The 22,838-nt window shown below is 44.7% G+C and overlaps 1 protein-coding gene across 1 annotated transcript in view; it reads right to left on the bottom strand.

Moving 5' to 3' along the window:
- The window catches only part of TGFBR3 (transforming growth factor beta receptor 3), a 201,661-nt gene that overhangs the window by 42,235 nt on the left and 136,588 nt on the right, over window positions 1-22,838 (bottom strand). Inside the window, exons 5-7 of the mRNA XM_036257051.1 lie at window positions 8,043-8,226; window positions 3,528-3,696; window positions 1,326-1,473 (exon numbers count right to left, since the gene is read on the bottom strand). Of these exons, the coding sequence (XP_036112944.1) occupies window positions 1,326-1,473; window positions 3,528-3,696; window positions 8,043-8,226 (501 nt within the window). The remainder of the gene's footprint in view (window positions 1-1,325; window positions 1,474-3,527; window positions 3,697-8,042; window positions 8,227-22,838) is intronic.

Below are 22,838 nucleotides of genomic sequence, written 5' to 3'. Positions count from 1 at the left end.
CTCAAATGTACCGTATGTTTTTGTCTTTCAAAGCATGATTCCCTTTCCTGCTTTTGTTATTCTGAAATTAAAAACATTTGATTGGTGTGCCAGGCAGCAATGGCTGCAGACACCTCAGGTCATCAACATCCCTCATGCCATGCCAGGGAAGGCAATCAAAACAGCTCCGACATCAGAAAATCACAGCTGGGCTTTCTGCTCAACACCAAATTAATGTATCACCATTACACATGATGGCTTACTGGGATCCTCTCAAAGTTTAAAAAAAAAAAAAAAAAAAAAAAACCACAGGAACCAGAAACGATTACTTTAAATTAAGATGTGTGTGCTCGTGGCTTTGCCTGTTGCCTCTGGTAAGTGTCTGTACATGGCGTTGCCTAGGGGACGGTAGGCTTTGCAAATCTCTGCTGTATCACGTGAAGGTGCCATGAATGAATAATACCCAAACCAAAGGCATCCCTCTTCCAAAACATCAAAAGCATAAAACCCCCTCCAATGGATTCAATGCAGGTACAGAAAGAAGAACTGGTCGCAGTTTTTTTAAAAAAGACAATGCATAAAAATTTGAGCCTGCAAAAAGGATGCTAAAGAGGTCATTATCTTCTTAAAAATCAGAAGGGGGATTTTTCTTTAACTTTCGTTATGATTTGTTCCAATAGTCTGTCAAATAGTTATCTCCCTAAACATATTTGAAAAAGTTTTATTTTACCAAATTTCAACATTCAACTTTTCAAGAACTAGTTGCTGTTTGCCTATCATGCCAACCAGCAAAACCCCCTGAGTGCATTTCCTTCATGAAACATAAAGCTTAGAAAACAGGCCGGGGGCAGGGTTTCTCTGGGTCATCCCACTGCTATCTCCATACTGCGAATCTGTCATCAGTGTTTCGCCCTCAGAAGTTAGAAAAGACATGCAAATACCACGTTTATCTCAAAAGTCGAGAGTGTATGCCTTATAGGACTCAATCATGAAAGGCTTAATTGTGTTCATTATTTTATACTTTCTATGCTGGAAAGTACACTAATACATTTCAGGAATGTCAGAAATGAGACAAATGAGGTCCACAGAGGTTAAGGGACTTGCCCAAGGTCACCGTGTGTAAATGGCAGAGTCTGAAGTCAAATCTGGGTCTGTCTTGACTCCAGGGGCCATGACTTTGACCATCATTGTATTCACCCTTGTCAGGGGAAGCAAGTGGCAGGTTATTTTACAAAGTGCGAGGGTTTTAGAGTCCAAAGAGGCAGAAACTTCATAATAACAACACACATAAACACGGCTTAAATTATTGCCAGTCATCAAAACAAAGAAATGCTCAACCAACTTACAATAACTTTCAGGTTTCCCTTAACATCGAACGATTTGATCACCCAGTTGACAGACTTTTTGCATTTTAAGATCAAGATGAGATTTTTGACCACCTCAGGATCCTTTCGAGAAGGTCTTATGTCAATTATTATATCCACCTGGAAAGCACTGTGAATGGAAAACAAAGGCCGAGTTAGGACCCAAATATGCCAGAAGTTGCAACTATCTCCCCTCTTCCAAGTCTTCATGTTTCCAGTGTCTGGCCAGTTGATTAAAAAGCTGGAGCCGATCCCAGGCCAATGACATGTGCAAAACAGATTGTTAGTGCACACATAACAAAACGGCCTTATATAACAATAGAAAAATATGCCTGCTGATAATTAGCCACTAAACTTTTTCGCCTCTTTGGAAAAAAAAAAAAAGGCGGTTACTTCATGCAGCCACTGTTTGAAATGGACTTGAACACACCAGAAGAGTTTACTTTTAAAGCACAATTGTTGCTTTTTCAACCTTCAACACCTCCAGTGCTTCAATGTGTAACTTTCCATAGATGCTGTATGTTGGAAATTCTTCAGAACCAGGAGTGGCAGCAGCCTGGTGGGGAGAGGTAGCAGGGAGAAGGGGGCGCGGCAGTAAAAACATAGAAAGCTTCAGATAAGAGGCAAAGATGAGAATTTCTTATATAAGATTTGCTTAGGCCATTCACATTTGCTACAGAATCATATCTGTATTTACTCTCCCAAACTTCTGGGTATACAGTTAAAGGAAACACATGGACAACCCAATGGATTACTGAATAATTAATGAATACAATACAAACTTTTAAGAATTCAGTATAGAGGGAAATTTCTACCAAATAATATCATCTCTGTCATTCTGAATTTAAAGGAAAGTCTTTATTTCCATGTCAGTGCTACACACTTGTAAAGTATAAAATGAATGCTCTAAAGCCGTAGGGTTAACATCTCAGCACATCTGCCAGATTGCTTCTATTCTCTGGACCGCAGGCCAACGCTCTAACCGCTGAGCCAAACTGGCCAGGGCAGATTGCTTCTATTCTCAGTCCCTTTTAATTTTTCACAAAATTCATCATGTGGGATAGAATGGAATCTTACCCAAACTGATCTGTAGGTGATTCTTTTTTTTTTTAATCTTTACCCAAGTACATTTTTGCAGTTATCCTCAGATAGAACGGGAGGGAGAGAGGGAGGAAGAGAGAGAGAGAGAGAAACATTGATGTGAGAGAGACACATCAACTGGTTGCCACCTGCACGACCCCAACCGGGGCCGGGAACAAACTGCAACCGAGGTACGTATCCTTAGTGGGAACCGAACCCGGGACTCTCTGGTCCATAGGCCGACGCTCTAACCGCTGAGCCAAATGGGCCAGGGACCGAGGATATTTTAAAATTTATCTTCAGATAGAGTGGGAGGGAGGGACACATAGAGAGAGAGAGATACATTGATGTGAGAGAGACACATCAATTGGTTGCCTGTAGGTGATTCGTTTTTGAAATCAAAATGTGATTAGAACTTTAACTTTGACATCCCTCTACAATATAAATTTACATTTTAAGTCATTTGTCCACATGAAATGCAGGCTAAAGAGGAAGAACTTTTCCCCTTTTATTTTATTTTATTGATTGACTGATTGATAATTCCCTATTCATTCTTGATAGGGAGGGTTAGACTTCTGGTCCTGGCTCAGGAAGTTGCGGTGGGAGAAGGAGAAGGACAGGGAGAAGCAAATTACATCTAATGGCAGTTGCTGTGTTACCAGGACGGGCCACCCCAACACACACACACGGCTTGGAAGTAAGCAGTTATGAGGGCAGAAGTGCTCTGATGACACTAGGAATAGAACTTTATAAACAGACTGTTAGCCAAATAATAATTATGTTGGTAAGATACATTTCATAATTTTCTTATCACCTCGCAGGGAATAATGATGAAGCAAGAATGACTGTGTCCTGTTAATTAGTACCAAGAAGTTCAGAATGGGCTTCAGGAACGCAACCGGAACATAGAGGATCTAGAGACGGATGCAGAAAATAAAATGTACCACTGGTTTACTCCCTTCTTCAAAGCTTCTGCGAATCTCACCCAAAGCCTCGTGACTTCCCCCCTCCTGCACAGGGAGGGCTGCACCTCTCCTGCCGCAAGTCAGGAAAGATATTTATTTTCATCTCATCTCAGTTCAGAACACTCACTCACTCACTCACCTGTAGGGGTTCGAGTTGGGGCTGATTAACTCAATGATATGCACTTCCTTATCCTGGGGCTGGCTGGACATCACACACCCTTCTGCTGCTTTGGGCTGAAGGTACTCAGCAAGGTAATTGAGTGAGAGAAAATTCTTCCCTATGTTGCACGTGGGAGGGAACACTTGATCTGAAAGTAAGGAAGCACAGAAAAATCTGTCAAACCACTGACCTCCATGGTAACGAGATTCAAAGTAAAGAAGGTGACAGGGACACTGAACAAGGGCAGCGCACAAGAACCATGAGTGCTAAGGAGGGACCTCAGATCTCTGCCACCTCTGCCCTGAAATGCCTCCCCTCTCGTCAGTGACCTCCTAGTGATCCACGCTAGTAGCCTCTTTTGGTCTAAATCCTCTCCTTTCCTGTTCTCTGTGATGCTTCTTGGTCCTCATCCATGTCCTCTGACCTATCTTCCAGTCTTTCTCACTGGCTCCTCCTCCTCTGCTCATCCTCTAAACACCAGTGGTCCTCAGTCCTGGGTGCACATCAGAATCCTCTATCCCCGAGTCTGACTCAGGATTTAGGGGAGCCAAGAAGCTTTCTTTGTGAAAAACTCCACAGTTGATCCTGAAAGAAAACCAAGGCTAAGAACTTCATTTCCCTCATCAATCTTTTTGTCTCATAGTCAACTTAGATGATCTGTAGCTTCCACGTGTACCTACCTAGATCATGAAGCCTTTTCTGAGGTGCAGACCTGTTTTATCACCCAACTACCAAGCACCTCCCACCTGAAAATCCACTAAATGCTTCACAGTCAGCACACTCCACACTGAACCCAATTATCTACCCTATCCCCGGGTATGTTCCTCTTTGGATATTTGCTATTTCAATTAATAGGAGAAGCAGTTACCTAATTAACCCTCTGGCCCACTATGTACAATTACTCATCCCCTCTTACTTATTCCTCACAGCACTCGATATTCTTAAAGCCGAGGTAGGAGTCTGGGGAACGCAGTGCGGGCAGACTTTTATCCCTTCCCACAATCGTGACACAGATGACTAATGTTTCTATGGTACTGCAGTTTACAAGGTGCTTTCACAAACACTGTCTCATCGCGCTGAGCGAGGGCTGCTCATCACCTCCACCAGGGAAAGTGATGCAAGGACCAAGAGTCTGAACACTCCCCCAACGGCACACGCCGTTTTACACAGCACTGTGGTTGATGGGATTTCCATTCAGCGGTTTAAATGTTTAAACAGAACTTGAAACTGCTGGCAGTGTGACAGCTGGGACCAGCGTCAAGGAAGTTCTAGGTGTAGCAAACTTTTTTCAGAAAGGGTAATTAATCAGAGCCCTGGCACTTTAATGAAACACACTCCTGCCCTTTTCATTTAATGGACGGGATGTCAGGGTTCAAATTCATGTGCAAGCCTCACTGAGGAGTAAGGAATCAGCCGAGGCACTCCCAAGGTTGGGTGGCAACAGGGCTCCATGCACCATGGCACCCCTAGTGCCATCCCTAGAACAGAGGGGACCAAGGTGCTCATGAGGCCCCCACTTGCAGGCTCGTTCCAAGTGAGCATCAGGTGTCTGCACTCTGCGTTCTTCCCTAACTACCCCCTCAGAGAGCAGAGGCCAGGACTCCGCCAACTCAGGCTGCTTGAGCAGCCTCCCCGCCACATCTGCTGAGGATTCTGCCAGATGAGCAGATGAGGAATGCACACCCTGCAGCTGCAGCCCTGCGGATGCCTCCCCCAGATCACAGGATGGAAAATGATACTGGGGTGGCAAGGCTGAAACGTCATTTAGAATCCGAAAGTATATGGATGGGCCATGGACAGGCCAGTCTTGAACTCAAGAGACTAGGACCCTCCTGGAAACTCCAGCCTGAAGAGTCAGTTCACAAGGGTACTGGTATAGTAGGTCCATGGTATAGGTTTCCCGAACTAACAAGCGGTGATGTGAGATTTGAAACAAAGAACAAAGCACTCTCATGTGGTGACCCTTAAGCCACTAATAAAGGTTGAATTGTTTAAAAGTTGCTGTCATTAAGGGCTCAAGTCTCAGATGCCATTGTCACTAAGTTGAATACGGTTTTTGTTGTGAATGCGTGCGTGTGCGTGTGCGTGTGCGTGTGCGTGTGCGTGTGTGGTTTCTTCCCCCCAAACGACCTTCTGCATGCCTGGCATCAAAACTTACAGCAACTGCCAAGTAGAAAGGAAACCACAAAGGGGAATCCCCGGGTAGAAACCTGGCACGTTTGGGGTAGGGGGAGGGGGAAATCACATGTGTATTCGTATTTCAGGAAAGGACTGACAAATGACTTTGAGACCTTGAATGATATATACTCTGACAGCCTGGGAGGTGATGCAGACTCCTCATTTTCCTGCTGCGGAAACTGAGGCTCCAGTGGTAAATCAGAGTGTTGCTTGAAGCTTCACAGCTAATGAGACCAGCTGGGATAAGAACCCCAAACTCCCCAGTTCTTCCACTTAGGGTACGCAGGTTAGAGCAGAAGTTCTCAAATAATCGTGAACATCAGAATCACCTACAGTGCTCCTTCAAGCACAGGTGACTGGACCCCACCCTCGAGTTTCTGATTCAATGGGTCTGGGGTGGGCCCCAAAAGTGGTATTCCCAAAGGATAGCAATGCTGCTGGGGCGGGGACCACATTTTGAGAACTACGAGGGATAAAGCAAGAGGAGGCCTGGGGTCCCTGGGCTGTAGGGTGGAGAAAGGTCAGTTTCTGGGAAGCCAGCTGCTGAGGTTTGCTCAGTAGTCAAATCCCTGTGGTCCGCTGACAGACCTAACCCAGGACTCTTGTTTCCTTTCGATATTCCTCTCCATGGTGTGGGCCAATGACGTATACCCAACTGGTGACTGGAGTCAAGTTTCAGGGGCTCCAAAGGTGCTACCAAGAAGTAAACCAGTTTTTACTGGACTGGACACCATGTCCTTTAAGATCTTCCCCAACCCAGTGTGTGGCCTTGGAGAAGTCCCTTAACCCCTACTCTAAGGGCAGGTGCCGGCGTGCGCAGAAGCCTGTGCACGCCGAGAGAACAGAGCCCAACGTTCTAAATGTTACAATTGCACATTTTCTTATTCTAACAAATTCCAAGGGGGTAATCAACATTCTTTCATGCTGCTAGAATTCTTTTTCAGAAATGCAGACCACTGGCTAGGGCTTAGAGCCTTTGTGAAAAGAGATTTTTTTTATTTTGTTCCAAATGGACTTGACTTTTATTCGCTATCTGACTACCACGACAGTTTAGCAACAACCTTCAACTTTGCAATCCCAATTCTCATCTAAAACTCCTCCCCTCTTTACTCTGCTGAACAAGTCTTTCTATCCAGGTGGCTCACTTTCATTTTCAGGTTGGACTTATTTGGCTGAGACCTCAAATATAGCATCAGGCAACAAGCATTCGGGTCAAGAGTCAGGAAACTTGGGTGTGAGTTCTGGCTTTGCCACTTGCTAGTCACATGGATCTGAGCGAGTGAGCTTTGCCCTCCACCAAACCCGCTGTAAAATGATGGGAACAACGGTCTCCTCCTGGGGTTCCTGGCGCGGTTGAGCGGGGTGCACGGGTGAGCACCTGATGCACACAGCACACTCTCCAGCATCAGCGTCTGCCTTTCCTGCGTCTGTCAGATAGCCCAGAGCCCAAAAGGGCTGGGCACGAGCACTCGGTGACGCACCCGTGCTGCCATGCTGTCTGCAGGAGGTGACCACTGCTGCAAATTCAGCAGAGAGCAGATGGACGCTGCGGACCTGAGGGCAGCGTTCACACAATCACCTGACTATAACAAGGGCCCTTTCACAAGAGTTGTTATTTCTAGTCATTTATGGGAGTTCCAAACATATTCAACCAAAAATAATAATGAAAAAAGTTATTAAAAAATAATACACTTCCAAAATTGAGTCAACTGAATATTTATATCCCTCCGCAAAGGCAAGGGAATGAAAATAGGCAATCTCTTATCAAGGCCTTACAGTTAGTTCCTTTCTCTAAGAATTTAGCCTTGCAAAAGGCCTCAGTGTTAAAAATATATTCACACACTTTTCCTCTGCTATTGTCCAAAATTTAATTGATGTCTCAAAATCATAAACTGACATCGGCTTCAAATGTTTGCAAAATACTAGGTAAGGAGAAGCCCTAACTGTTGACCCATTCTGCCAACTCCTTCTCCCTACCACTCCTTATCACCCCCCGTCTCACGCTCTCGGCTTCTTGCCCTCCACTCAGTTTTTCTGACTTCTGTATATGGCTGTCTTCTAAATCCTCCACAACCTCCTCCTCCTGTCTCGGCCAGGCTACTCCCCATTTCTCACTTGGCCATTACCAGGCCTGTCTGCTCAAAAGGAAGACGGGAAGGAGGGGGTGTGGGAGGAACAGGCCCCCGTCATCCTGCAGGTCCCTGCCAGCTCCAGTGTTCGTAATTATATGATTCCTTACCCTAACCACCTGGTCTCAGAAAAGAAAACAATTGACTGTCATAAATCAGTCATTAATTGAAACCACATAAAATTTACCTTCCCCCACTTTAATATAAATGTTTCGGGCTATCTTGAGTTCAGTGAATGAAGTGACTGCTCCGTACTCCTTTCGGGCCCAATTTAACAGATGTTCGTTCCCATGTGGGAAGCTCCTCTCTTCTGTTTTTGCTGACAAGGAGAAGTTTCTTGATGAAAACTGGACCACAGAACCCTCAGAAACCTAGAGGAAAGAAAAGTGCATAGTGAATGTGGTCCACTGACAGACCTAGGCCAGGACTCTCGTCCTGGAGCTGAATCGTAATCAGAGCGCGCTGAACCAGACAACTGATGGATGTTTGTCAATCCAACCTCTTCCCTTTTTCAGCAGTTGATTTGAGAAATAACCTCAAGGCTACGTCTTCCTGCTAAAGACAAAGCTACCAACCACGCAGCATGTCCCTTTGAATTTTTAAAGAACTCTGTGATGACAGACTGCAGAGTGCATTGTATCATATGAATTCTCATTGCTATTTTCCAGATACCTAAACTGTAAGCCCGTCTTTCAAGTAACGTGCTTTGAGTCAAGCAGGAAGTCTTGGTGAGTGTTGTCATGGGCTTTTAACGGGCTTCAGGATCAGGGCAAGCAATCTCAAAGCCCTGCCAGCAGGTGAGCTAGGTTTCCAAGTGTTCCACTGCTGCAGCATCACCACCACGGGGCATAGCGGAGTCCCTTCGGTTTATGTTCCCGAGCGCTGAGAGAAGAAGAATGGCCAGAGACTGCCGGTGTTAGCTCCATCACACTACTTCCCGGCAGCAAGATGAATGTGCATTACAGTTTATTTTGTAAGACCCCCAACTCCCCACAGATAATGAAGTCAAGAGGCTGTTGGATTCAGCCTAATAAAACTTGCGGGATGATTTATGCAAGTTCCACACTCTTGCTGAATGTATTAGACCACTGTTGACCTAGCAAATGATGGTCTATCTAATTAATTCATACAAAGGAGTAAAAGTATCATCTTGTTGCTATACTATAATCAAAGTTAGTTACTGATGAAACTAGACATGTCATCTTTGCTGGCTAGCATTTATAAAATGACTGATTTTATCAGAGGGTGAAAACTCAAAATGTGAGCAAAAAGATTCATAGATTCCCAAGTCATAAAACTATAAATGTCTTATATTAAATTCCAGATTAACTATTTATCTCGAATGAAAAGCAAGCAGGTTCTAAAGAGGCTATAAATAGCCAGACTAAAAGCAGGTTGAGGGCAAGGATTCTTGCTTAGTGTTCTATAGCTTAGAGCAGAGTTTTCCACCTCAACACACACACACATACAAAGTAGTACTTAGGTACTGTGCTAGGCATTAATACTTTCTATTTGATCATATATACATATTTTTTTTTAATGCTAGCAAAGAAATACTTCACCAAATTGACTCCATGACCTACTAATGCTGTGCTCTCCCTCTTGGCTGAAAGCTAGAAGCACCCAAGAGCTTCTAAATATCCGGAGGCCCAGGCCACACCCCAGGTCAATGAGAATCTTTGGAGTGGGACTCAGGCATCAGAATATTTTAAAGCTCCCTCGTGATTCCAATGTTCATCAACAATTGAGAAGTCCTGTCTCAATGGGTACTGAGGCATCCATAATCTGAAAACCACTGTTATAGGTCAGGCCCAGTGTGGGTACCTCGAAGCTTCCTACACCAGTGGTCCTTAACCAGAGGTGATTTTGTCCCCCAGAGGACTTCTGGCAATGTCTGGAAACATTTTTTTATTGTCACAACTGGGAGAGAGGAGCTACTGCCAGCTAGAACACAGAGATCAGAGGCGCTGCTAAACATCGTACAGTAATACACGGGGCAGCTCCCTCAGCGAAGAATTATCCAAATGTCCACAGCACCGTGACTCAGAAACCCTGGTCTATACTTCTGACTGACTGAACGTTACTACCACTCACATTATCTGCCGGATCTGCAAACTGGATCCCCTCTTCTATAAACTGGGCTGTTTAGTAATTAATAAAGAATAAGAGAACCACTTCACACCTGTCAGAATGGCCACCATCAACAAATCATCAAACAAGTGTTGGCGAGGGTGTGGAGAAAAGGGGACTCTAGTACACTGCTGGTGGGAATGCAGACTGGTGCAGCCACTGTGGAAAACACTATGGTGTTACCTCAAAAAATTAAAAATTGAACTGCCATTTGACCCAGTGATCCCATTTCTAGGAATATACCCTAAGAAGCCTGAAACACCAATCAGAAAGGATATATGTACCCCCATGTTCATAGCAGCACTATTTACAATAACTACGATCTAGAAACAGCCCAACTGTCCATCAGTAGACGAATGGATAAAAAAGCAGTGGTACGTATACACAATGGAGTACTACACAGCTGTAAGAAAGAAAGATCTCTTATCCTTTGAGACGACATGGAGAGACCTGGACAGTATTATCCTAAGTGAAACAAGCCAAGCAGAAAAAGACAAATACCACATGATCTCACTTACATATGGAATATAATGAATACAACAGTCTGAGGAATAGGGTAGACCCAGAAACACGGAAGTAGAGTACAGACTGACAACCCTCAGAAGAGGGGGTGGTGGGGGGTGGGAAGAGATAAACCACAGAACTTATATGCATGTACGCATAACCAATGGACATGGACAACAAAGCCGGGGGTGGGGGGGGATGGGGAGGAGGGTGTCAATGGGGTAAAAAAAGAGAAACATCTGTAACAAAAATAAAATTTAAGAAATTAATTAATTAATTAATTTTAAAAAAAGAATAAGAGAACCTTTCTGGTTTGTATTGACTTGGGAAGCCCAGAACGAATTGTTAATAACCTGACCACAGACTATGACCACTAACAGTAGTTGTCATTTATTGAACACCTACTATATATGAAGCATCACACAGAGCTACCAAGTGAGGTACTGACATTTGCTAAATGTCCCAATGCCAGTTATAAACAAATCCAGTGGGCACCGCTTAGCTACGGCTTTGTTTCGATACTGCAAAGAAAACCCCCTGATCCCTTTACCTGCCTAACAACAGCCATGACAACCTACATATAAATACCCTGAGGCTTAGCTACTCATCAACACTTAACTTCAAACAATGTTTATCTGATTTTCTGACTTAAGCACTGTAGTAAAATCTTCTTTTTACTGAAAAGCACTTGTGTTAAAAAGTCATTTTTATTAGGCCTGTCACCGAAAAAACCCACAACAGTCGGAGGCCTCTGTCCTACTGCCAGTGCAGTTTGGAGTGTTCAGACGAGTATCCCTGGCTGTTCTGTTCCTTTTGTTCTCATTCATGTTATAGCCATAAAAATAAGACCCTTGGGCTTTAAATACATTATACATGGAGTATATTTCTTCAGAGTGGAAGGTGGGATACATCACCCTGGAACATTCCAGAGGCAAGAACATGAGCTGTGTTAATAAGAGAAGAAATAGGGAGCAGCTTTGGAATGTACCCTGGAGTAAATGAAAAGTGATAGCATGATGCAGCGGAGAAGGGGCTGGTCCCTCCATCAGCCCTGCTCCTCTGCCTTCTCCTGGGCCAGCAGCACGAGGATCATACGTTCCGGGCAAAGGGATCTGGAAAAGGAGTTAACTGCCACTCCTCAGGCGTGTTCCAGTTAAGAGAGGAAAGCTGCCAGGAGCAGAAGTGTCCCCGACTGCAGGTCAGTGGAAATTTCTGTGCAGCAAGGGGTTAGTCAGCTCCTGCTGACCGCCAGTCCTCCTGGCTCTGACAAAGCTGGACGCCGACCCCCACTGCGTGTTAGAAGGCATTGGTCCTCCCACCTGATCCTCAGGAAGACCTGAGGGGATCCCCGTGGCAGAGAGGAGAACATCTCAGAGAAGCTAATGGCTCACTCAAAGTCAGAGAACAGCACCAGGGCAACATCAGAACAGGAGACTTCTGACTCTGGGTCACAGATGGTTTCTGCTTGTACCCTTCCAGAAAGAAGACCTTGCTAGCTCCTAAGGCAGGAGATTCTGTTCTTACTTACTGTCTGTAGGATTTGCCTTCCATCCACTTGTCTGAGCTATGTCTCCCAGACCAAAGAATTCCTTCCTCTTTCCTCCATGAGACATGCCTTCAAATGTTTGAAGATGTCACTCGACCCTGCTCACGACTTCACTTCTTCAGGGCACTGTAGCTAGTCTCAACTACTCCCAGACACTGTGGATGTCAGACCTCCACCAGCAGAGTCTGAAATGTGGGGCCCAGGACAAGACTCAGGGTTGGGTGTGGTCGGACAAATGTACTGTGAGGGTTAATTTTACATGTCCACTTGACCGGGCCACAGGGTGCCCAGCTATTCGGTCAAACACTCTTCTCAGCACTCCTGTGAGGGTGTTTTTGATGAGATAACATTTAAATTGGTAAATAAAAAAGATAGCCCTTCGTAAGGTGTGGGCCCCATCCAATCACCTCAAGTACAGAACAGAACAAAAGGCTGGCCCTTGCCCCACAGTGAGAGAGAATTCTCCTGCCCAGCAGCCTTCAGATTGGGACCTCAGCTCTTCCTGGTCCTCTAGCAGACCACTGTTAAGGACTAGGGTACTTAGTGCAGGTCAGAGGGGTCACCATTGAGAGTTCATCAAAACACCTAACATGTTTTAACAAGATCACTCTGGTTGCCATGTCCCATCTACGCTGAACAGAGACAAGGAGCAGGAAACCAGCACTCGACTTCTGGAACTACCCAGGGCAGGAAGAGTGGCAGCTCACACCAGGGCGGGTGCTGGTGATGATGGTACCTACATCCTTTGGTCTTTATTTTATTAGACTGACACTCTTCACATCCTTCCCTTACACCATTGATTTTTTCAATATAAAAGCAAAAGCTTATATTTATTCTTGAGATCCATATTTCAAGTCTTAAGAGACCACATAAAAATCTTTATTCTGTTAGTTGTAGATATCTCTATATGTCGTATGAATACCTTCTACACAATCATCTAAATCTCTGAGAAGCTGAACAAGATCAGGCTCAGTTCTGGGACCTAATGGATACACTCCTCCCACAGTGACCCAAGCACATTAAACAGTACTTGCTGGGGTCCCCGGTTGTCCGCTGACTACAGAGTGACCCCACAAACTGTCCTCCTGTCTGCAAGAGCATCGTGCTAGAACCTATCAAGAGCCCTCCTGAAATAAAGACGTCGTATCAATGTCATTACTCTTCCAGTCAAAGCTCTTGTCCTGCCTAATCTTCATGGTACCCTTATTCGAATCTGGCTTAGGTTAAAGTTTATGTTAGAAGTACAGATGTAAAGAAATTAGCAAAAAAACAGAAAGAGGGAAAATAATACTTTTCTAATGAGGAAGGGTTACAATCGCAGTTGCAAGAAAAATAACTAATAAGTGAGTATGAAACTGTTTTTTAAAAATATTAAGAGCAAGAATTTCCAGGGCTGTTTATTCTATCCACTATCCTCTACCTTATTTGTAGGTCCTTGCTCTGCTGCTACCCCATTTCTGGCCCTTACATCTCAACCAAACTGTCCCAGTAACTTCCTACTCTTCAAGTTGCCAATTCTGACTCCCTCCATCCCTCTCAAACTGTCACCTGGGAGACCTCTCTAAAGAGTAAACTCATGATGATGCAGGATGGCATCTAAGCATCCTAACTAGCACATGACCAGGGAAGGACTCTGCCCACTTCCCACCGCTCCCCCTCGTACCCAGGACCTGCCAGGAAGCACGCACAGTGGCAGAACACATCATGTTGTTTGGGCTCCCAGGTCTTTTTATAGCCTGTTTCCTGCCTGGACCACTACTCCCCGCCTTGCACGCTTGGTAATTGCTCCTTGTCCTTCCACAGGTATCACCTTTTCATGAAACCACCCCGGCTCCCTGCCGCTCCTCAGGAGGGAGCTACCCACTGTGCCTTGAACATACCGCACATGAACTGCACTGTTTACCAGCAAACCTGCTGCCCTCAATTGACAAAGAACACCTTGAGGGCCAAGAAAGCACCTTGCCCACTTTGGGTCTCCTGGGCCTGGCACGGTACTTGGCACAAAGTAGGGGCCTGATAATTTCGTATTGAATGAAAGCTCAATGCTGTTCCAGGAAAGGATGTGCCATATTTTCTTCATTCCCGTAACCCTACTTCCCTCACTGCCCAGGAAATGATCCTTCATCCAGGCTCTAAAGCTCATGATATGACTTTCCACCCAATAACTCCACCTAAAAACTAATCATTAAATCATTTAGTAGTGCCGTGTCCTCCCCCAGAATCCACTGAACTTTTCTCCTGCCTGCTAATTAAAACCCAATCCTGACATTCCCTGACATGACAAACATCTTCCTGTGGGAACGAACAGAGCGCTGGGCTCCAAAAATCCCGACTCGGAGCATCTGTGGAAGGGGCAAGAGCGCGGCGCGCGCTGTGCAGCTAACCCCCGGCTGCGGGCCACACTGAGCCCCGCCTCTCCTGCGCGCCTCCTCCCTCAACCGTGCTCCACGTTCGCATTTTAATTCTAGTTTTGCTACCAGAGTTTTTTAGAGAGCAGAACATTACTCTATCTGCCAGTGCTGGAAGTTTTATTACAAGAACTTACAGCTAGGCAACGAGGGCCAAGTTTATTATTTTTTCTGGATCACATTCAACAACCTTGTCCAAAAGAGCAAGAAAAAAGCGAAAGCAAAAAAAAAAAAAAAAAGGCGAAAGAGGCAACCAGCCTTTTTGTTTCCACACCTGTATTTCAGTGTTAACTCTTCGAGTCCTAAGCAGATCCACTGAAGCAGCAAAACAGAGCTCCAAGCCCAAGGACAGCGAACCAATCCTGGCTCGTGGGTGCAGTCGCCGCTTTCCTGGAACTGAGGTTCTCGGTTTTCGCACTTATCTCAGCTCGTCAGCTGACTCAGAGGCTGGCACGCGCCCGGGGCCTGGCTCAGCTTCCCCACGCTGCTTCGTCTTCAGGGAGGAGAGGGGCTTTGCTGAGCACAGGGCCATGTTATGAGGCCTCACCTAGTCCCATCCCTCTCCTCCCTATTTTTGACCCAACCCTAAAAGAATGCTCCCCCACGAATAGTCCCCATGAGAATACAGGCCACGCGACATCACGGGTGGTGATTAAGTCTAATCTGGAGTTTCACCTCACTTCCTTCAAGTCTAATCACATGTTACCTTCTCAAAGGGGCCTATTTATAATTACAATCCCACTACCCAGCAGCCCCTACTCTAGCATTCTTGATTCCCCCCAAACCTGCTTTCCATGTTCTAATTTCTATGGTGTAGTATAGCAGAGTCACCTTCCAAACTGCCATGTCATTTGCTTATTTATTATGCTCATTGTCCACCACATCCCACTAGAATGTAAGCTCCTTCAGAGACCGGGGTCTTCATCTGCTTTGTTCATATCCCAAGCACCTAGAACAGTGTTGGGTACAAGAAGACACTCAGTAAGTATGTGTTTAATAAATGAATGGGCCCTGGCCGGTCAGAGCATCGGCCTGCGGTCCAGAGAGACCCGCTAAGGGCACGTACTTCGGTTGCAGTTTGTCCCCGGACCTGGTTGGTCATGTGGGGGGCAGCCACTCGATGTGTCCCTTTCACGTCAATGTTTCTCTCTCTCTCTCTTCCTCTCTTTCCCTCCCGTTCTATCTGAACAAAAAATGGAAAAATGTCCTCGGGTGAGGATAAAAAAATAATAATAATAAAAAAATAAATAAATGAATGGATCTTGAAGTCTAATTAATTGGCAGTGCCTGCTTACTGTTCTAGCTGAGAAGGATTCCGAGGTTCTCTTCAGGGGCAGTGGAGGAACCGGAATGAGTGCCCGGGGTCCGCCCTGCCCTACAGCTATCCAATACAGCGGTCACTAGCTACATGCCCCCACTGAGCATGTGAAACGCTGCCAGTTAAACAGACCCGTGTTGTACATGTAAAACACATACCAGACTTTGTAGTGTCTTACAGTCAAGAAAAATGTTTACAAAAAATCTCAATGTTTTCACTGATTACATATTAAATGATATTTTGGATAGATTAGGTTAAATAACCTATGCCATTAAAATTAATTTCATTTGTTTCCTTTACCATTTAAATTTACTACTAGAAGATTTAAGTTTTACCTATATGGTTTATGTTTTATTTCTATTGGACAGCATTGCTCTAGTCTCCTCCAATATGACCCTAAGGAAGGATGAACTGATCATTTCCATCCATCTGCTTTTTGGTCTGATCTCAGAACACAAATCAATATCAAAAAGACATTTCAAACCCAGTGCTTCCCAGTGTGTGATCCTTGGACCAGCATATCACAGACAGAAGCATGCTGAAATGCAGAATTTAGGGTGAAGTAGGAATGCAGGGTCCAAAAAGCTGCATTAAAATTTCCCTGCACCTCCCCCCAAGATTCCAAAGCCCTCTTGAGGTTCACTACTCTAGGTCATAGACACAAATATTATTTAAATTCCTAACAGTCCTTGTAAACTGTGCAGGAGTGCTTGAAAAACAGGCAAGAGTATTCTCCCCTTGCCCTGGGGGAGGGGCGGAACAAGAAACGCCAGGAAGGAGAGAGCAAAGCCAAGTCACGGATGGAGTCATCTTCTTGCACATCTAAAAAAAAAAGAAGTAAGCCTTGTGAAATAAGAGGAGCCATAGCTCCCCAATGATACAGAAAAGCCTACTGAGACCTCAGAGGAAAATCTGTTCTAGGAATCACACACACACACACACACACACACACACTCACCCTACAGCTCAGCTGTGGTCCATTTGGAGCTTCAGTTATCAGTGGGGTGAGTACCTGCTATTCAGGTTACAGCTCCATGGAGCTGCTCTAACTCACACACCCACCTTCACACATTTACATGACTTTGACATTGGTAAAAGTTCAGCGCTTGCACAGTAAGAATTAGCTCCTCTCCCTCTTTTGTCCTGCCCTGCACCCAATTTCTACTATTTCTTTTCCTTTTTCCTGACTCCTGCACATAGACAAATCTTTACTTTTTAATATACTAAGAATAATATTTATTACAGTGTCTTCTTTGTTAGCAGACATGAATAAAATTTATTTGAAAAATTATTTTTATTTGTCAATTACACTTGACATTCAATATTATTTTATATTAGTTTCAGGTGTGTAGCACAGTGGTTAGACATTTATATAATTTAGAAAGTGACCCTTTCCTCAAATAAGTCTAGTACCCACCAGGCGCCATACATAGTTATTACAATATTATTGACTATATTCCCTATGCTGTACTTTACATTCCCCAGACAAATCTCTTTTTGGAGTTGTCTACTTAGGAAAATAGAAAGAGCAAAACAAAGAAAACAAATAAAGCAAAGAAAAACACACTAACATTTCGGAAACATCTGCCATGCCAAGTATTTGCTAGTTCAATTCTAGAGGGGAAAAGACACATGGTAAAGTAGGGCAGGTATTTCTCTGTAATTCAGGTCTATCTATGTATAAGTAGGATCTAGGTGGGTTGGCTCTAGACATTGTAATAGTGCCCACACAGAAAAACTCTAAGGAGATGACATTTTGATGTATTTTGTGCACAAAGTCCAGCAAAAACAAACACATAAAGCACTGGAACCGTACTGAAATATTTACCTCCCAAATGAGGAGTGAACCCTACTACATTCTGAGAGGAAAGTCACAGGTTCTCCCGACCCAGTTCCTGGGAGGGCTGTGCCTGCCTATTTCCTCCAAAGCCACGTGATGGGAAACGTGATCTGAAACATGTTTTTTATTAACCATATACCATGACTCAATGTTTTTTCAAAGTTTGTTTTAAATAAATAATAACTTCCATGACCATGAACCTACAGTCATAATTTGCAAAGCTCCGTAATCATGAGCCATGTGCTGAGGGCACCTGCCTATCGTGCATTCAGGACACAATTCCATGCAGCCATTTAGAAACTCTTGGGTGTTTTTATTTTGTATCCACAACCAGAACACTTTCTTCAAAAATAAGACTTAAGACATATTCAACAATTTCTCTCAAAACATTCATGATGATCGTCCTCTGCTTCTAATTTTTATTTTTGCTGAAATACAAAGAACTAAAGGATTGAAACTGCTCTCTGTTCTTAACAGCCTACATGTTTCCACATGTCCGAGAGGAAAGTCCTGAGATGCTGCCCTCCGACTATCAACATACACAAAGTTGAATGTGAGCCAGCACAAAAGCAACACTCTAATCTCCCATGGAAATGTTACAAAAACGACAGTCTGTGTATAATCAGAGAGAAGCAGAGTATCTCCCTCCATCTGAAAGACAGACTCAGTCCCCACAGCATAACAAATTAATGAAGCGTGAGCTGCTTTACAACACAGAGTTTTTCAGTGTGGAGTCCAGGCCACACAGGGCCTCACCAAACGATCTCTCCAGACGCCTAAACGTACCCTTCTCGTCTTCCAATGTTAGCACGATGTTAAAGTGCATTTGCCATGTAAAGGATGTTTTTCAGAAAAAAAAAAAGAAATGTTGGCATCATTACTATGACTTGCCATGATCCTCAATCTATTTTTGCCTTCCAAATGTGCTTCTGGGAAATCCCTCACTGGGGAGGATTATTTTATTTTTCTTTTAAATTACATCTAATCTGCCAATCCTAGTCAAGGGCACAAACTGAATTTTACAAACACTTGGCTCCAAATAGGTTCCTAGAATTCTCTTTACAGAGAGTTCCTCTTCACCAAGACTGATAATCTATATTCCATTTTACAGACAAGGAAATTAAGGCTAAGAAGCTCAAGAACCTGTCAGAGGCACAAAGCTGGTAGAAAGCAGGGTTGACAATAGAACCAAAGACCTCATTTCTCACTCTACAGCGCTTTCCACTCCACGACCCCGCTACCACAATCAAGAAATCAGCCACGTTGGGTAGAAAGAGCCCCTCTCGGCCCCCTACTAATAGGAACAAACACTGGGAGATAACAGCCATGAAGGTTCTTCCTGATCACTTACTAAGTGTACGTTTCATAGACTCTGAATCTTCACATCTGACAACTGAAGACACTGGGGCTCTGAGAGGTTGGGTTACTTTGTTTTAGCAAGGGACAGTGCAGATCCAAACTATGTCCGCTAGACTCCAAAACTATGCAACACAAAGCCGGGCTTTTAAGAGTGAAAAGGACTGATACATCACCTAAGGCAACAGAAACAAAGGAGAAAATGAACACATGGGACTACATCAAACTCAAAAGCTTCTGCACAGCAAAAGATACAATCATCATAATGGAAAGGCAACCCACTGTATGGGAGAGCATAACTGCCAATGATATATCAGATAAGGGGTTAATTTCCAATATATATAGAGTGCTCATACAACTCAACAAAAGGAAGACAAAAAACCCAATTAAAAAATGGGCAGAGGAGCTGAATAGACACCTCTCCAAACTGGACATACAAATGGACAAGAGACATATGAAGAAATGCTCAACATCACTAATCATCAGAGAGATGCAAATTAAAACAACAATGAGGTATCACCTCACACCTGTCAGAATGGCTGCCATCAACAAATCATCAAACAAGTGTTGGGGAGGGTGTGCAGAAAAGGGGACTCTAGTACACTGCTGGTGGGAATGCAGACTGGTGCAGCCACTATGGAAAACAATATGGTATTACCTCAAAAAATTAAAAATTGAACTGCCATTTGACCCAGTGATTCCACTTCTAGGACTATACCCTAAGAAGCCTGAAACGCCAATCAGAAAGAATATATGTACCCCCATGTTCATAGCAGCACTATTTACAATAGCTAAGATCTGGAAACAGCCCAAATGTCCATCAGTAGACGAATGGATAAAAAAGCTGTGGTACATAAACACAATGGAGTACTACACAGCTGTAAGAAAGAAAGATCTCTTATCCTTTGAGACGACATGGAGGGACCTAGAAAGTATTATCCTAAGCGAAACAAGCCAAACAGAGAAAGACAAGTATCATATGATCTCACTTATTTGTGGAATATAATGAACATAACAGTCTGAGGAATGGGATAGTCCCAGAGACGTGGAAGTGGGGTACAGACTGACAATCCCCAGAAGAGGAGGTGGTGGGGGAGAGATAAACCACAGAACTTATATGCATGTGTGCATGAACAATGGACATGGACAACAAAGCTGGGGACAGGGCGGGGAGGGAGGAGAGGGGGGAATCAGTGGGGGGAAAAGGAGAAACATCTGTAACAAAAATAAATTAATTAATTTAAAAAAAAAAAAGAATGCAAAGGGAAAGCAGGGAGGCGAAGCAGGGGTTGTGCCCTTTCCTGCCTCTTGGACAGAGACCCTCCCTATTGGGTTGTTTCCTTCTCGTTCTCCCCTTCCCCAGGGGGCCTAAGGAGCTGTGCTGAAGGAAAGGGAAGGAAGGGGCAGACAGAGAGTTGTGACTGTTAGAGAAACAAAATAATTGCTTAGCTGGAAGAAGAGAGACCTCTTGTAGTAAACAATGACAACAAAAACTGCCGAAGGCTCCAAAAATGATGGCACGGAAACTATAGTAGGTGCAGCACAACAAGAATATCATGTTATATAGAGTTAATATGTAAATGCTTCTGCGGTGGTCAGTTTGAAACGTTAACTTGGTTTGGTTATCTGTCATTTCTGTTCAAACACTAACTCATGATTTTGCCCTGAAGGTATTTTGTGGATGTGATTCAAGTCCATAATCAGGTAGCCCTGAGTAATGGAGATTGCCCTAGATAACCCTGATTCCTTCAGCTGAACGGCCTGAAGAGCAGAGCTGAGGCTCAGAGCTCATGCCTGAGAGTTCCAGCTGCCCCTCCTGCAGATTTCTGGGATTTCTGACTCGTCCTTTCTGACCCCACAATGGCGTAAGCCAATTCCCTGCAATAAATCTCTTAATATATATCCCCTACTGGTTCTCTTTCTCTGGATAACCCTGACTGATGCAGCTTCTGTGAATGGCTGGTGCAAGCCCCAAGAGAAATGGGGCTACATATTCTGGCCCAGCAACCACAGACCTAACAGCAGTTGGGGAGGGGGATTCTAAAGGACATGTCCTTGGGGGTGGAGGGAGGAACAGAATGGAGATGGGAACTTCAGCTCCAAAACTGGATGCAGCCGTCTTGAACATCCTAACATCAGCTCTCAAGCAAAGGTAGGCCACGTTCCTGGGCTCACCCCCATTTTCCAGTCTACACTGAGCCGTCTCTGGTGAAGACCAAGGTGCTTCCTATGCCACAGCCAAGAAGGCTGAACTGAACTGAACACATTTAACGTCTCTGGAGAAATGACTGCCAGACTGCCAAGGGGGATGCAGAGTTAAGCAAGGAATCCTAGCGCAGTGGACCCCGAGATGGGCCACCCAGAAGAACATGCTGCTGGGAAACGGGTCAAGAAGCAGTTTTAAAGCTTTTACCTTAGTGAAATACTGGCATGACCTAGATCCCAGTACTGAAGCCATTCACAGTACACTCTGCTGATGTGAGACCAGATAGGAGAGTCCACGTCGCCTCCTCACTGGGTCAATGAGCGATGCCCTGATGTGGCTCGGGTTCAGGTCTGACGTCCTGTCTGCGGGACAGTCATAGTGGCCCCAGGCGGGACACCAGGGTTATAGATAATGTCGCAGTCACACCCTTGAGTCAGGCATTGTGTGACTGTTCTCAATAAGGTCTCCATTTATCCTTCTGGAAAGTAAGGGGCACCTAGATTATATCTGTCCTTCAAGAGGTCACCCAATTACCTTCCTTGCACTATCTGTGACTGAGGATAATGGCAGAGGCTCCAAGCAAATGGGGGGAAAAAATCAGAAAAAAAGGGACTTAAAACACCTGGGAGTCATCACCCGTTTTAGAATGCTCTGCTCTCTTTAAGGTGGCAGCCACCATAGCTAACCTCCAGCCACTGGGAGGCCACCTGCCGGCACTGAAGCTTCACGTGGTGTCTAGGAACATTGTGGTTTATACAGTCAGATGTGATCAAGACCACCTCCCATATCTAGATCTCAGGGAAAATCATTAAACCCAAGTATTTTCCTCTGCAAAAGGAGAAGCCGTGTTAGACCACAGTGGGTACCTTAAAATCCAACAGCCCCGGACCAAGAGCTGGGACATGTGATATAAAGGGAGAACGTGGTGGAAATCTAGCCCAAACTACGAATCCCCATCATTTAAAAAATAATCATAATTGCTATTGCTAACACATATTGAGCACCTACAATGTGTCAGAGAAGATTCTAAGCACTTTCTATGGATTACAGTTTAGTTGTGTGACCATGCACAAGTTAACTTAACCTTTCAGTTTCTCTGTCTTAAAGGGAGAATAACAGTCCCTACCTCATAGCCTTCTTATGAAAATTAAATAAGATAATACATGTAACGTGCTTAGAAGAGTGCTAGCACGTGGCCCATGCTGTGTTTGTTAAACATACACACACACGTATACATAGCCTCACAAGAGCTGTCTGACAGCTGCTGACATGCCCCAATTCATTCCTGGCTGTGGCAAGACCAAAACCTTCTTGTCGAAACTGCTGGGAAAGGGTTACGAGCCCTGTTTTTGAGGCTGGAGCAGTGTCAGCGCCACCTAGCAGCTCCGACATCACCCCGCACCCGGCCCCAGCAGAAACTGCAGGCTCTCCAGAACAGGCTTGCTGTGACACAGACAGAGGTCTACAGAGCACATGGCAGTGACCACTGTGGGCCTCTGTCCAAGATGGCAGGTGGATGAGCCCCTACTTCCAGGCACACCCTGGGTCCCAGCATCCCAGGTGTGCCATTGACCACCCAAATGGGACAAAGCGGAAGCAGACCAATGATGACTACATGGCCCAGTGACATTAAGAGCCCAAATTTGCAACAAAGACCGCAGGCCATCTGGGGATA

The sequence above is a fragment of the Molossus molossus genome, unplaced genomic scaffold (genome assembly GCF_014108415.1).
Source record: "Molossus molossus isolate mMolMol1 unplaced genomic scaffold, mMolMol1.p scaffold_m16_p_12, whole genome shotgun sequence".
Taxonomy (NCBI): domain Eukaryota; kingdom Metazoa; phylum Chordata; class Mammalia; order Chiroptera; family Molossidae; genus Molossus; species Molossus molossus.
Note: the sequence above shows the minus strand (reverse complement) of the source record. Positions and strands in the feature narration are given on the sequence as shown.